This window comes from Pogoniulus pusillus, chromosome 13 (assembly GCF_015220805.1).
Source record: "Pogoniulus pusillus isolate bPogPus1 chromosome 13, bPogPus1.pri, whole genome shotgun sequence".
NCBI lineage: Eukaryota > Metazoa > Chordata > Aves > Piciformes > Lybiidae > Pogoniulus > Pogoniulus pusillus.
Genome location: NC_087276.1, coordinates 8,449,810 through 8,466,571, shown reverse-complemented (window position 1 = coordinate 8,466,571; position 16,762 = coordinate 8,449,810). Strand labels below are relative to the sequence as shown.

Here is a 16,762-nt window from a genome sequence, read left to right as displayed (position 1 = left end):
GCAATCATTTCAGTTTAGTCCAAGTATAAAAACTATTTAATAAAGTGCTCATAATCTGGAGTCAGTTTTAGTATGTCTGTTCTCTGAGCAAACACAGCTGATTCAGTATATTCTGGAGCAAATGCATATTTGCTATCCCGTTATTTTAATATACCCTGATCAGAAAATTAAAACAGATTTTCTTGGCACAAGCTGGGGCTTTTTAAGGGTAGAATAGTAATTAGAGACTTTTTTTGCTGATGCTGTTCATTTTCAGGAGTGGAATATTTCATTAACAAGAGGTTGAGATGGGAATATATTTGCATTTAATACTGCCTGCTTTTTCTAAATCTAATGGTTTGATCAATGTAAAGGACATACTTGGGCAAAGCATACAGGAATGTTTTTTCTCCACACCAGAAATGAAGACATTGTCTGGGCCATGAAATCTAAGCCCCAGGTACCACACACAGAATCACAGAACATTAGGGGTTAGCAAGGGACCTCAAAATCCAGTCCACCCCTGCTGCCAGAGCAGGATCACTTAGAGCAGGTCATACAGGAATGCATCTAGGTGGGTTTTGAATGTCTCTAGAGAAGGAGACTCCACAACCTCTCTGGGCAGCCTGCTCCAGTGTTTTGTCACTCTTACAGTGAAAAAGTTTTTCCTTAACGTTCACATGGAGCCTTTGCTCCAGCTTGCACCCATTGGCCCTTGTCCTGTCATTGGACATCACTGAGCAGAGCCTGGCTCTGTCCTCCTTGACGCTGCCCTGCACATCTTTATCAACACGAATGAGGTCACTCCTCAGGATCCTCTGCTCCAAGCCCCAGCTCCCTCAACCTGTCCTCAGCAAGGAGATGTTCCACAGCCTGCAGCATCTTCGTGGCTTTGTGCTGGACTCTTTCAAGCAATTCCCTGAGGTCCTTCTTGAACTGGGGAGCCTGGAACTGGGCAGAACTCGCAGCTCCTCTAATTGTGGAGAGTAAGGTCCAGGATTCCCAATTTCCAGAAGCATGTCAACAGTGTCCAAGATAAGAGAAAGTCATTTCAAACTGCTCATTTTCTAAACATGCTTAGAGCATCATTATTGAAAGCTGAGCTAAGCTGTGGCCTAAATAAATGCCACAGAATTAATGTTTTCACACCACAAGAAGTTGATATACTGACATGCAAATGATACATATTATTTTTTCATTTGAAAAGATAGTAATGAAACCACTTTGTGCTTTTATAAGTGTGAGAGATCATGAGGCTGCTTATGGCCTCAGCAGCTTTGAAAGATTCTGTTGTACTGATGTTCTTTTTCTTTCGTGGTAAGAAATCATCAACTGCTGGTTCTTAACTTCCAAGTTCGAGCTTTTCCCCTCACTTTAATGTTCATTTAACGACAAAGTACTTTTTCAAAAACAAAAGATCAGCTGAAATTTAAGGGAGTTCTTTGGTGTTTTCTTTAGGGCACTTTATTATTCAGCCTCAGTGTACTTCTGTATTTGTAGATAAGGCAGCAGTGGGGAAGGGGACACTGAAGGGTTCAAAGTCTAAGTGGCTTGCCCTCTGTCACCTAAGAATTGCATGATAAAGATATGTCTGAGATTTCTTCATCCTGCAGGTTACTTTGCTGGACTTTACTTTGCTGGATCTTACTTTGCTGGATCTTACCTTCCTCTTTCTTCTTACCTTCCTACTCCCTTTTGCCTTCCTCTTTCTTTTTACCTTCCTCTTTCTTCTTACCTTCTTCTTTCTTCTTACCTTCCTACTCCCTTTTGCCTTCCTCTTTCTTTTTACCTTCCTCTTTCTTCTTACCTTCCTCTTTCTTCTTACCTTCCTCTTTCCTCTTACCTTCCTCTTTTTACCTTTCTCTTTCTTTTTACCTTTCTCTTTCTTCTTACCTTCCTCTTTCTTCTTACCTTCCTCTTCCCTTTTACCTTCCCCCTCCCTTTTCCCTTCCTATTCCCTTTTACTTTCTTCTTACCTTCCTCTTTCTTCTTACCTTCCTCTTTCTTCTTACCTTCCTCTTCCCTTTTACCTTCCCCCTCCCTTTTCCCTTCCTATTCCCTTTTACTTTCTTCTTACCTTCCTCTTACTTTTTACCTTCATCTTCCTCTTCCCTTTTACCTTCCTCTTCCCTTTTACCTTCCTCTTCCTTTTTACCTTCCTTTTTCTTCTTACCTTCCTCTTCCTTTTTACCTTCCTCTTCCTTTTTTACTTTCCTCTTTCTTCTTACCTTCCTCTTCCTTTTTACCTTCCTCTTCACTTCAAATGCTAAGTACAATTCTGTTAGAACAGAACTACAGGGCTTTTTTAAGCATTTATTATAATAATTGTCATTTCCCTCAAATGGATTTTATAGCTGTCTGTGAGATTGTCCCTTTCTTACTAGATGAAACTTCTGCTTGCCTTAGCTACATTGTTAGACCATTCTCTTTGGAGTTTTGAGGGTTCTCTCCACTCATGATATGTGTCCCATTTAAGACTGTTTTTCTGTTGTTGTTTTGTCTCTTTGTTTTGCTGTAATCTCAGCTCAGCAAAGCAAGTTTCTTACACATGGTATTGCTAAAGAGAAGAAAACATTAATGAAAGTTGGAGGGGGTTAAAAGAAAAAAGAGAAGCTCAAACCTTGTATCTCATACGAGGGGACATACAGCTTTAATCCATGGTTATTTTTAGCTTGGGAAGGAAAAAAAAGGTTGTGTTTATGCTCATCTGACTTATTTCTGTCTGTCCTACTTCTCTCCTTCTCTTCCTTCATATTTCTGAAGTCTGTGTTTTACATGGCTTTAATCACACACAGAAGGAGCTTCCAATGAGGTTGTGGTGAGAGAGAAGTAGGAAATCTTGGAGACTGAGTTCCAGCTACGTTGTAAATCTTGCTTCATAAGCAATTTCATAAATCAGTTGAGTTATATGGTGACAAAGTGTTGGATAGAATTGAGGAAAGAGTAGCAAAATGCCTAAATCCCTGAATTTTGACCAGTGTTGCCTTTTCATCCTTAGTAACTATTTGTAGTTGTGTTCAAGCTGTGTTTTGGTAGAGAAATAAACTCCCAGCTTTAGTATTGATAGAAAATAAGATCATGCCCACATTCATCTTTTACTGAAAGGCAATGAAATAAAGTGCAAGTGTTAAACATTCTTAACATTGTTCATGCCCTTTTGAATAGCTGTCTTGAATGTTTGCTTCTCCGAAATCCTCCCTGCTGGAAGGGCAGAAGCTTTCAACTCTTCTTAGAACGATTAGTAGTGTTGGTGAGACTGTGTGGAGAACAAGACAGTTATTTACAAGATAAAGGGATCAGAGAGCATGATTTAAAAGGTGACAACTCTCCACGTGTAGCAGGTGTACAGTAGAATCACAGAATGGATCAGGTTGGCAGGGACCTCAGAGATCACCTACTCCAAACTCCCTGCCATGGGCAGGGGCACCTCTCAACTAGACTCGGCTGCTGAATGACTCATCCAGCTTGGCCTTTAACACCCCCCGCCCAGGGAGGAGACATCTACAACCATCCTGGGCAGCCTATTCTCATACTGAAGAGCTTCTTCCTGAGATCTTGCCTAAACCTACTCTCCGTGGCAAGGCTGGAATCTCTCCTCTCACATCTAACACTTGAAATAAAGGATTAGTTGGTAGCAATTCACCATTAGAATCATAGAATCAGTCAGGGTTGGAAGGGACCACAAGGGTCATCTAGTTCCAACCCCCTGCCAGGGGCAGGGACACCCTACCCTAGATCAGGCTGCCCACAGCCTCATCCAGCCTGGCCTTAAACACCTCCAGGGACGGGGCCTCAACTACCTCCCTGGGCAACCCATTCCAGGCTCTCACCACTCTCATGGTGAAGAATTTCCTCCTCACCTCCTCATTACTCTGTCTTGGTCAGCCACTAACTGGAAATAAAGCACATCTCTGGCAATAAGTGAAAAACTGAGGTTGTGAACTTGCAGTGCATGATCTAATGGAAATATCAAGGGGTTTAAATAAAGTGCTTCTAGTACTGCATTGCTTTGGTGCACTTTTGAAATACTAAACCAACCTGATAATCATAAAATGCATTTGAAGACATTTTCCAATTGGGACAGGGTTTCATTACTTGTGATGCAGAAAAATGTTCTAAATCTTAGTAAATTAAGAAGCTAAATGGATAAAGAAATGGTGACAGCATTAATTATTGTTCATAGAATCAGCCAGGTTGGAAGAGACCTCCAAGATCATCCACTCCAACCTAGCACCCAGCCCTAGCCAATCAACCAGACCATGGCACTAAGTGCCTCAGCCAGGCTTTTCTTCAACACCTCCAGGGATGGTGACTCCACCTCCTCCCTGGGCAGCCCATTCCAAAGGCAGATCACTCTCTTTGTCAAGAATTTCCTCCTAACATCCAGCCTAAAATCATAGAATGGATTGGCAGGCACCTCCAAAGGTCATCCAGTCCAACCGCTTCCGCAGTCAGCAGGGGCATCCTTAACTAGATCTGGTTACCCAGAGCCCTGTCAAGCCTCACCTTGAATATCTGCAGGGATGGAAGTTTGGGTTGTTGTTTGGGTTTCTTTTCTTTCTTTCTGGGCATGCCCTCAGTTAAGCAGTAATTATTTGGAATCTTTTCAATTCCTTCAGAAAAAGTTCGGGAAATCCAGGAAAAACTTGAAGCCTTCATAGAAGCCCTCCATCAAGAAAAGTAGATTGTTCAAGCAGGTAAGCATCTTGTGATAGTGACCAGAAAAAATTGCTACAGTTTTCTTAGCTTTCCCTATGAAGTTTTTATCCACCTCTTTTAGATGCTCACATTTTCACAATGCCTGGCAGCTGTAGTTGCTTTTTGCTTCTTAGTTGCAAAACTCCTCAGAATTAACCAGATTGGAAAAGACCTCTAAGGTCATCGAGTTCTACCTATCACCTAACCCTTCTAATTAACTAAACCAGGGCTTTAGGTGCCTCATCCAGCCTCCTCTAAGCACCTCCAGGGATGGTGACTCCACCACCTCCCTGGGCAGCCCATTCCAATACCAATCACTCTGTAAAGAACTTCTTCCTAACATCCAGCCAAAACCTGCCCTGGCACAGCTTGAGGCTGTGTCCTCTTCTTCTGTCACCAGGTGCCTGGCAGAAGAGACCAACTCCACCTGGCCACAACCTCCTTTCAGGTAGTTGTAGACAGCAATGAGGTCTGCCATGAGCCTCCTCTTCTTCAGGCTGCACACTCCCAACTCCCTCAGCCTCTCCTCACAGGGCTGTGCTCCAGGCCCCTCACCAGCTTTGATGCCCTTCTCTGGACACATTGAAGCACCTCAACACCTTTCTTAAATTGAGGGCCCCAGAACTGGATTCAGTATCAAGGTGTGGCCTATCCAGTGCTGAGTACAGGGGCAGAAGCACTTCCCTGGTCCTTCTGGCCACACTATTCCTTATCCAGGCCACTTTCAGCTTTGATGCTAGAAGCAGTTATGAAACATAGCAGACATCCAGTTCCTGGCTAATTACTCAAATATTGTGAAACCCTGTGGGTTATTTGATTTCAATTCATTGCTTTTATCTATGTTAAGAGAAAGAAAAGGTAACTAGGTGGAATCAAAATTAAGGGAACAACTTCTCTTATCTTTAAAAGCATTTTGATTCATTGTTTGCCCTTAATGGATCTGTGTATTGTTAGCAATAATAATTACATGTAGGTCATTTGATTTCTTTCTCTTCTACTCAGAAACAAGAGCTGAAGTCCTGTCCTGTATTTGCACACACTTGAAAATAATCTCCTTTCTTCCAACAGCAACTTCACACAAGAACACAGCCTATTCCAGGATATCTTGCACAATGAAGACTGAACAGATAAGGCTTTTGTGTCCCATTCTCTTTCCTGTCTTTTGGGGAGCATCCTGAAATGCTGGCAGAGAAAGGAAATAATGTCTCACAGGACTGAGGAGTTCACTTGAAAGACAGCCTGCCCTTTTAATTTTTGAAGCTACCTGGCAGAAGAATCTGACTTGTGTGTCAACAAGATAGCTTGGGAGCTTGCTAAAGTTGTACATTTAAGGTCTTTGGGTTGTTTTTTGTTGTTTTAGTTTGTTTTTTCCCTGAAAGGAAAAGCTCTACCTCGTATGGTGGAGCTGGAGCAGATCCATAAAATTATGTTCTCTGTTGTCATTTTCTTGCCTGCAAATGACATGAAGTTTTAGTATTTGTATGTACATTAAAACACCCTTCTAATTAATGCCATTTGTATTTGTTATGCTCTCTGGTGAAGCATTCTCTGCCAACTGCTACAGGTACTTAGAAGCATGGCATTTGGATCAGGAAGTTGTGGGTTTCGTTCAGCTCCTGAGAGACCCCATCCAAGCAACTCCTGTGGAAGTACAGGCTACTATTCTCTGACACCTTAAAAGGTCTGTCTGAGGAAGTAATGTCAACAGCTGCTCATTTTACCCATTCTGTCCTAATGGATGTTGTTACTCTTGAATCACAGCCAATTACATTTCATTTCTGGGATTGCACAAGCTCTGATTTCCTTCTTGACTCCTCCCTTCACCGTAGGTACAAAGTAACCTGATCGAGTGCCTGTGAAATGCAGAAAAATACTCCCTGCAATTCCAACTTGTTCAACCTACTGAATTAAGAAAAGGAAAAATAAAGTTAATTTCATCTTCCTAGTAGCTACTGTAAGACCAAAATTGCTTTTACAAGAATGTTATGCACGAGGCCCTTCCACACTCACTCGATTTGTACCATTCAGCATAGAGGAAACAGTAAGCAGTCATTCATTTACTGCCCTTCAGTTTTGGCATAGAAATGTCACTTCTGACAAATTTAAACACCATATAGGCTCTGTATCATAGGTGCCTGATTAATCATCACCATATTTTCCTGTCCACACTTCCTCACAAACAATCTGGATGCACTTCTGAGTACTTCTGTGGAAGAAGATGCTCGACCTGAAAGCGGTTTGGTTTGCAGGTACTTCTGTGGAAGAAGATACTCGGCCTGAAAGCAGTTTGGTTTGCAAGAACTTCTGTGGAAGAAGATACTCGGCCTGAAAGCAGTTTGGTTTGCAAGAACTTCTGTGGAAGAAGATACTTGGCCTGAAGGCAGTTTGGTTTACAGGTACTTCTGTGGAAGATACTCAACCTGAATGCAATTTGGTTTGCAAGAACTTGTGTGGAAGAAGATACTTGGCCTGAAGGCAGTTTGGTTTGCAGGTACTTCTGTGGAAGAAGATACTTGGCCTGAAGGCAGTTTGGTTTGCAGGTACTTCTGTGGAAGATTCTCGGCCTGAAAGCAGTTTGGTTTGCAGTTTTCTGATTGTGTACATTGAAAATTTGGTTTAGGTTTCTTTTCTCCCCTCTTGAAAGGGCTATGGATTTTGATGTGGGGCAATTCAGAGAGGAAGCTGAACAGGTGCTGTTTCTTTGTGCTCTCAAAAGAAATGGTACAAAATGTGGTAGGATGAAAGCTTCATAAAAAGGTGTCAAAAGGTTCAGTGTCTCAAAGTGATCTATCAGGGTTTGGGGGGGGGGAGTGTCCTGTTTAAAAACGAGTGTGTGAGAATGGAAAAATGAAAAACTGCCTTCTGGCATCATCATCATCATCCTCTGAAGATAACTTCAGAAATGTAAGTTTGCACAGTTCGGAAGGCAGAGTCCTTAGATTGTAGAGCAAGTGGCATAAGTCTGAACGTGCATTAAAAAACAAAAAACAACCCACAAAAAACCAACCAACCAACCAAAAAAAACCCCACAACCACCCCAAACCAACAGCGACAAAACCACTTTTGCATTCCCCTAAGAGATGTTTGAAACTTCTGTGTAATGTAAATGTTGCCAAATGTCTCCTCCTCAGCCTGGCGCTCATCTTGCGCTGCGATGTTCTGATCGTTTTACTCCGCCGTCTCTGTGCTGCTCATCTAAGGCTTAGCTCGATGTATTCCATGACAATTAGGTATTTATTGAATAAAAATGTAACTGAAGGAATAATAAAATGTGGGGTTTGAACACACAGAGCTCCTGCACCTAATTCAGAAGTCGCTTTGGCCTTCCTTTTTATCGCTCTGGTTCGACTGTGTGAAAAGTGTTTTCTGTTAGGGGTATTATAATGTTAGATTTGAAAGTGCTGGGTCAGCACTGATTTAGTGGTGATTCTACCAAGTGCTGTCTTTTACCATCTGAATTAATTCTTACCTTGCCATTTCTGGCACACATTTAGGCAGCTGTCTGATGACAAATCCCTTCTCACAGGCTCACAGGATGTTAGGGGTTGGAAGGGACCTATGGAGATCATCAAGCCCAACCCCTCTGCCAGCGCAGCACGATACTACCTAACACAGATCACAGAGGAACACATCCAGACAGGCCTTGAAAGACTCCAGAGAAAGAGAACCCACAACCTCTCTGAGGAGCCTGTGCCAGTGCTCTTATGCTGAAAGTTTAGAGAACAAACTGGTTCTATGATTCTATGATACTGAAAGGAAAAATGAATCATAGAATCATAGAATCAACCAGGTTGGAAGAGACCTCCAAGATCATCCAGTCCAACCTAGCACCCAGCCCTAACCAATCAACTAGACCATGGCACTAAGTGCCTCATCCAGGCTTTTCTTGAAGACCCCCAGGGACGGTGCCTCCACCACCTCCCTGGGCAGCCCATTCCAATGCCAATCACTCTCTCTGTGAAGAACTTCTTCCTAATATCCAGCCTATACCTACCCTGGCACAACTTGAGACTGTGTCCCCTTGTTCTATTGCTGGTTGCCTGGGAGAAGAGGCCACCCCCCACCTGGCTACAATGCCCCTTCAGAATGGTCCTGGAGTGTTTCAGGTGCATTTGAAATAAGCATTCTTATTGACACAAGAGGTTGGAGAATTACAGAGCAGGCAGCTTGAGCCATTAAATTAGGAAGGAATATATTGGCTTTTTCTTTGACTTTATATATTAAAAATACTTATACAAAATCAATTGAGGGGGAAAAAAAAATACATTCACTGTAAAATTGTGGTTATGGAAGGTGCTGTGTATTTGCTCCCTAAAACCTGGAGTGCAAATGTGAGCATTTTAGGGTCACTGAAGGATTATAATTCTACTTTGAACTTGATTTCATGATTGAACTATGCAAAAACTGTCCATGAGATTCAGAACTTGGAAAGGTGCAAAAGTGTCAAAGGAAATGTAGTTAGGTTAGAGGGTGAAAGTCTCAAATGGAGTTCTGAAGTATAACAAATGTACTCAGTATGCCCAGGTGGCCAGGAGAGCCAATGGCATCCTGGCCTGGATCAGGAACAGTGTGGCCAGCAGGACAAGGGAGGTTATTCTGCCTCTGTACTTAGCACTGGTCAGGCCACACCTTGAGTGCTGTGTCCAGTTCTGGGCTTCTCAATTCAAGAGAGATGTTGCAGTACTGGAAGGTGTCCACAGGAGGGCGACAAAGCTGGTGAGGGGCCTGGAGCACAGCCCTGTGAGGAGAGGCTGAGGGAGCTGGGGGTGTGCAGCCTGCAGCAGAGGAGGCTCAGGGCAGAGCTCATTGCTCTCTACAACTACCTGAAGGGAGGCTGTAGCCAGGTGGGGGTTGGTCTCTTCTGCCAGGCAACCAGCAACAGAACAAGGGGACACAGTCTCAAGTTGTGCCAGGGGAGGTCTAGGCTGGATGTTAGGAGGAAGTTGTTGGCAGAGAGAGTGATTGGCATTGGAATGGGCTGCCCAGGGAGGTGGTGGAGTCTTTGTGCCTGGAGGTGTTGAAGCAAAGCCTGGCTGAGGCACTTAGTGCCATGGTCTGGTTGACTGGACAGGGCTGGGTGCTAGGTTGGACTGGATGATCTTGGAGGTCTCTTCCAACCTGGTTGATTCTATGAACCTAAACTGACTTAGGATGTAACATTTAGAGAAGTGATTCTTTTTTATATCTTAAACCTAACTTAGCAACTCTTAACAATTGTGTTTAAAAAAATGCAAGAGATTTCATGGTTTCAGATGAGAAATGTTGAAATACAGCACCTCTACGAGTCAAGGCCACTTAAGTCACTTAAACCTTTGTTCTTGGTGAGATTTGGTCCTGGATATAGCTGTGGGGTACTTTTATATCAGGGGAGGTGTTGCCATATGAACACAGTTCGTAAGTTTATGAACTCTGTTTTCACAGAGGTAGAATCATAGAATGGTTTAGGTTGGAAGGGACCTCAAGGGATCATCCAGCTCCAACCCCCTGCCACAGGCAGGGACACCTCCCACTAGAACAGGTTGCTCAAGGCCTCATCCAACCTGGCCTTGAACACCTCCAGGGAGGGAGCAGCCACAGCCTCCCTGGACAACCTGTGCCAGTGTCTCACCACCCTCACTGTAAAGAATCCTTTCCTAACACCCAGTTTCAATCTCCTCTCTGCCAGTTTAAACCCATTACCCCTCATCCTGTCATTACAAGACCTCATAAATAGTCCCTCCCCAGCCTTCCTGTAGGCCCCTTCAGATACTGGAAGGCCTCTATAAGGTCTCCTCAGAGCCTTCTCTTCTTCAGGCTGCAGAGCCCCAACTCTTGTAGCCTGTCCTCATAGCAGAGCTGCTGCAGCCCTCTGAGCATCTTTGTTGCTGCAAGACATTTCTCTGGAAGATGCTTTTAGGTCTTGAGGTGGTTTAGGAAATGTTCCAGTAATGCTTCTTCACGTGGATGTGATGTACAGTGGTGAAGCTTACTGAGGTGTAATTGGGATCCCTCACAAGAATTTGGCTTGTTTGGCTGTCTGAAAAAAAAACAGCAGCTGCCTGGAGAGAGAGAGAGACTGTTTGCAAAGGCCTGTGGTGATAGGATGAGGGGCAAAGATTTCAAAATAGAGGAGAATAAATTCAGATTGGATGCTAGAAACACTTCCTTTACTGTGAGGGTAGTGGACCACTGGAACAGGTTGCCCAGGGAGGTGGTTGAGGCTCCATCCCTGGAGATAACTCAAGCTGAGGCTCAACAGTGCTCTGGGCAACCTGATCTAGTTGAGGATGCCCCTGCTGACTGCAGAGGGGGTTGGACCAGATGAACTTTGGAGATCACTTCCATCCCAAACCATTCTATGACTCTACATTCCCTGATTTTGCTTTTACTTTCGTTTCCTCAGGAAGCATCAGGCTAGAGAATTCCATTAATAGGTCCAAACCTGCCTATTTCCTAGGCCTGGAGAAGCAGCTGAGGTTGGATTGCAGTTCTGACTCCAAACCACCACGCTAGCCTGAACGACTGTGTTTGCAGTTAGTGCTGGCTTGTATACAGACATGGTTGTTGATGCTTGATTTCCAGGCCAGAGAGGTGTTTCATGAATGCTGGCTGATTACCTCCATCATGGAAACAAATGTCTTTTTCTAGAGAGCCTAATAACTGGCTTAAGCTCTGTGTGTCTGTGTGTATGGAGCCCAGCATCTTCATGTCAGGGTGAAAGTAATTTTCAAGTAATCTTAAATCTTGAAGGATTCTGTCACTGTGTTGGGTAAGATGCTCTTGCAGTGACTTAACCATCTCCAAGATACTTAGTTTATTGTCTGGTTAGAGCAATTGGATCCTGCTGTATTTTGTAATCAGTTCAGTGATCCATCTTGCCTCGCAGGGATCTTTACAGTCCATGATCCATCACTTGCTGGGACTTTTTAGTCATAGAATCATAGAATCAGTCAGGGTTGGAAGGCACCACAAGGAGCATCTAGTTCCAACCCCCCTGCCATGGGCAGGGACACCCTACCCTAGATCAGTCTGGCCACAGCCTCATCCAGCCTGGCCTTAAACACCTCCACGGATGGGGCCTCAACCACCTCCCTGGGCAACCCACTCCAGCCTCTCACCGATCTCATGCTGAACCACTTCCTCCTCAGGTCCAGTCTGAATCTCCCCACCTCCAGCTTCACTCCATTCCCCCTAGTCCTGTCACTCCCTGATAGCCCAAAAAGTCCCTCCCCAGCTTTTTTGTAGGCCCCTTCAGATACTGGAAGGCCACAAGAAGGTCATCTGGGAGCCTCCTCTTCTCCAGACTGAACAGCCTCAGCTCTTCCAGTCTGTCCTCATAGGAGAGGAGCTCCAACCCTCTGAGCATCCTCATCAGATAAATGCATTGTAAAGCCCTTTCAAGATAGGTGCTATCTTGGACTGGGTGATCTTGGAGGTCTCTTCCAACCTCATTGATTCTATGACTCTGTGCAGTCAGATAACTCCTAAAGCTGCAGTTTGTCAAAAGCACTGTATGTTCTGCGTGGCTCTGATCACAGACCTTTCACAGAACAAGGCTGTCATCAGGAATTTTCCAGGATGAAATGCCATACAGAAAAAAAAGGGAGGAAGCTGGAAGGAAACAGAGACTCTAAACGATTGTTTATGCTGCAGTGCTGGAATGGCAAACCCATGCAGATTTCTCTGTACACAAATCGTGCTCATGTCTGCCATCACCTCGGTGCTGTAGCGCTTCAGGAGGTGAAATTCTCCAAGCTGTTGCTCTGTGAGAGATGCCAAAAGTCACAGACATGATTTTAGTTTTGGCTGTAGGTGAGATCCAGGAGATAGTTCTGAAAGCACTTCTAGGATGGGTTGTGAAGCAACTCTAGAGCCAGCCTCAGAAACTGTTCTAGAAGGGGTTCTGAATTTGACTCCAGAAAGGGTTCTTGGATCGGTGCTGTCACTCGCTGGGGAAGTGTTTCCAGAAGTGGCAATATAAAGCTGGGAGATAATTCCAGCAGCTATTGTAGAGTTTCACCAACCCTTGATATGCTTCTTGGGGTTCTGAATTTGACTCCAGAAAGGGTTCTTGGATCGGTGCTGTCACTCGCTGGGGAAGTGTTTCCAGAAGTGGCAATATAAAGCTGGGAGGTAATTCCAGCAGCTATTGTAGAGTTTCACCAGCCCTTGATAAGCTTCTAGGGGTTCTGAATTTGACTCCAGAAAGGGTTCTTGGATTGGTGCTGTCACTCGCTGGGGAAGTGTTTCCAGAAGTGGCAATATAAAGCTGGGAGATAATTCCAGCAGCTATTGTAGAGTTTCACCAACCCTTGATATGCTTCTAGGCACTGATCTGGAGGTGAACTGAGAAATGAGACAGATTTTGACTGTGAGACTGATGCTGGAATTGGCTCTAGCTGCAGTTCTAAAAGGCTGTTTATTGGCTGCTGGTGGAGTCTGTAGGGCCCAAGAGGACTTCCCGCACAGAAGATCTTTGTGGTCACTTCACATTCTGACTTCAAAATGGATTTCTGGACTACCTTTGGTAATGACAGGCAACAAGCTAGAGTTACTCAAGTTTTTCACCCAAATGGCAGTAATGAAATTTTGAAGGTTAATCCAAGTGGTGCATTTATTAACACCAAGGACTACACCGTTCCTGATATAGGTGAGGATGTGAAGTTTTAATTAAGATGGGTTTGGTTTGGTTTTAACAGAAATAAGTGCTGTGTCCTCTTTAACAGTTTAGAGCCTTTTAGAGCCAACTCAACGCAGGTGAGTGCATCACTGTCATGGGTTGAGTCGAATCTGCTTTGCTGATATTCAATACCATGCTGCTGTCATGCCAACTTCAAAATGAAAGTGCTGGCTGGAACATGTGCAGAGAAGGGCCACGAGGATGATCAAAGGACTGGAGCACCTCTTCTGTGAGGAAAGGCTAAGAGAGTTGGGACTGTTCAGTCTGGAGAAGAGAAGGCTCTGAGGAGACCTTATTGTGGCCTTCCAGTATCTGAAGGGGGATACAAGAAAGCTGGGGAGGGACTTTTTAGGGTGTCAGGTAGTGATAAGGTTAAGGGGGATGGATTGAAGCTAGTGGAGGGGAGATTTAGATTAGAATTTAGGAAGAAGTTCTTCACCATGAGGATGGTGAAACACTGGAACAGGTTGCCCAGGGAGGTGGTGGAAGCCTCATCCCTGGAAGTTTTTAAGGCCAGATTGGATGTGGTTCTGAGAAACCTGATCAAGTGGAAAGTGTCCCTGCCCATGGCAGGGGGTTTGGAGCTAGATGATCCTTGAGATACCTTCTCATCCTGACAATTATTCTGTGAATGTCTTGGGCTTGAAGTGCAGATTGTAACATGTGGAGGCTTCCTGTTACAGTTGCTGTTTTCAGTTTCCAGGTTTGGGTGCTGAGCTCTTCTGCTGGTTGGGGAGTGGGAGGAGGTCGCTGGCTGCTGCTGCTGCTTCTGCATTTTGTTGCTCTTCTTCTGCAAATAGGCTCAGTGTGCATCGTGTGATCTCATTTCCAGTGAAACTCTTTATCTCAACTCAGAGTCAAGCTTTTTCGTGTTACTTTCCCTCCCCTGTGTGTAGAGAGAAGAGAGGCTTGTGAGAGCAGGCTGTTAACCCAAGATGATGGCTGAACAAGAGTGACAGGTGCCACATCCTTGGAAGTGCAAAGGACAAGCACATTCTGTCTGTGCTCTGCTGTCACCCACCCCATTTGGAAATCACAGAACCTCAACCCTCCTGCACATTCATGTTGCAGCAAGCAGCATCTCCTTCCAAGCTGCTAGAATACAGAGGCTGTACGGAGCAATAAGAGGCTAACCACAGAGCCTCAACCCTCCTGCACATTCATGTTGCAGCAAGCAGCATCTCCATCCAGGCTGCTAGAATACAGAGGCCATGTAGAGGAATAAAGAGGCTAATCACAGAGCCTCAACCCTCCTGCACATTCATGTTGCAGCAAGCAGCATCTCCATCCAGGCTGCTAGAATACAGAGGCCATGTAGAGGAATAAAGAGGCTAATCACAGAGCCTCAACCCTCCTGCACATTCATGTTGCAGCAAGCAGCATCTCCATCCAGGCTGCTAGAATACAGAGGCCATGTAGAGGAATAAAGAGGCTAATCACAGAGCCTCAACCCTCCTGCACATTCATGTTGCAGCAAGCAGCATCTCCATCCAGGCTGCTAGAATACAGAGGCCATGTAGAGGAATAAAGAGGCTAATCACAGAGCCTCAACCCTCCTGCACATTCATGTTGCAGCAAGCAGCATCTCCATCCAGGCTGCTAGAATACAGAGGCCATGTAGAGGAATAAAGAGGCTAATCACAGAGCCTCAACCCTCCTGCACATTCATGTTGCAGCAAGCAGCATCTCCTTCCAGGCTGCTAGAATACAGAGGCCCTACAGAGGAATAAAGAGGCTAATCACAGAGCCTCAACCCTCCTGCACATTCGTGTGGCAGCAAGCAGCATCTCCTTCCAGGCTGCTAGAATACAGAGGCCCTACAGAGGAATAAAGAGGCTAACCACAGAGCCTCAACCCTCCTGCACATTCGTGTTGCAGCAAGCAGCATCTCCTTCCAGGCTGCTAGAATACAGAGGCCATGCAGAGAAATAAAGAGCTGCACAACAAAAGCCTCTTTAGATCCAAAAATTATTTCACTACTGAAGACCTAACGAAGGATCATTTTCACTTCCATCTCAAGCAGCTCCTCCCTTTGCTAACCTGATGTAGTAAGTGTTAAGGTACCAGGATACCACCTATCTGTAAGACCATTTGAAGCAGGATTTTACCTCTGCAAGCCAGTTGCCTGCGGCTTTTGATGTTTAGAGATGGAGCATTCATTGCAACCTTCCTTACAATGGGTCTGTTCTGGCTCATGTGAAAATCAACATCCTCTTTTTGTGCTGCTGCCTGACAGGATGCTACAATACTATTAGCATTTGCAAAGGGTTTGCTCCGTCTAATAGCGCAACTCCCCGATCACAGGCTGCTCAGTTTGTGTTTCTCTATTATGTGAAAGACACAAAGAAGCTGAAGGCTGGCAAAGGCCTGTCAAATCTTGTAATGTAGCAAGCGACCCCAGAGCTTCATTCTGCTTTATATCACCTCTTGTTCCCCGTCCCACCCCTTCCCTTCAATGGGCTCTGAGGTAGGTAAATGAATTCAGCGGTATGGTAGGCGGATGATTCCTTTCTGACCTCATCCCTGTACCATTTGTTTCCAGGCTTGTTGGAGGGAAAGGGACATATCTGAACCTTTTCTTTCCAATAATTTTCTTGCAGGTTGGGGAGTTAATGCAGAGCTTGTCTGAACTCACCGGAGCGGAAAGGATCCCGGGTAGAAGTCGTGACACGCTTGGTCCCTCGGAACTGCCAGATTAAAGGGGAAAGCAGTGAATTGGAATTCTTGCACGCTTGGCATTGCTGAAACACCTGGGCACTTTTTTCTTTCACCCTTTTTGTTTTCCCTTCAGCGTCGCATGTGTTTACATCCTTTCTCATGCCTCCAAACATCTGTCTTAAGAGCAGATAAGAAAGCAAACAAAGAATGACCTTTGGACAGCCCAGTGCTATGTGTTTTAGTCGGGAAAAAGCTTTGGCTGAGGCAAAAAGACCAGTACAGGATGCACTAAACAGCAATGACATTGCCAAGCAGTATTTCAGACCTGCATCTGTCATGGGCAGAGCAACTCTGTGTGTGTGTGCTAGTTTGAGCCTAGCTGGGGTGTTTTGGTGAGGTGGATTAGATTATAGGCTGTGAAAAGGAAACAATGGTGATGTCTGCTTCACTCATAGGCTTGCTGAGATGTACAAGAACAAGAACATAAATATAGATAAAAGAGTCCCTCTCTGGGCTCTGTCTGCAGGCACTTCTCTCCCTAACTTGCTAACTAATCCTGCTTCCTAACCCCCCTGGCCGACCCTCCAAACTACCTTAAGCATTAGGCAAAGTCTGGGGTAAGGTAGAGGGATGGGGAGAAGGTGGAAGGGTGGTTGGGAGCCCCTCCTAGGGACTCTGGTTTCTGGGAGGGCTGCTGTGTTTCTGCATTACTTTTTAACCTGTATATTTCTGTACATATTCTAAGTATCTGCTTGTATCTTGTGCTAA

At 44.8% G+C, this 16,762-nt stretch overlaps 1 protein-coding gene across 6 annotated transcripts in view; it reads left to right on the top strand.

The window, feature by feature from the left end:
- OPA1 (OPA1 mitochondrial dynamin like GTPase) overlaps positions 1-7,982 on the top strand; it is a 75,194-nt gene extending 67,212 nt beyond the window's left edge. For all 6 annotated transcript variants that reach the window (XM_064152910.1, XM_064152909.1, XM_064152911.1 and 3 more), the window contains 2 exons: positions 4,599-4,676; positions 5,746-7,982. In XM_064152910.1, the coding sequence (XP_064008980.1) occupies positions 4,599-4,663 (65 nt within the window). In that variant the 3' untranslated portion in view covers positions 4,664-4,676; positions 5,746-7,982. The remainder of the gene's footprint in view (positions 1-4,598; positions 4,677-5,745) is intronic.
- The last annotated feature ends 8,780 nt before the right edge of the window (positions 7,983-16,762 follow it).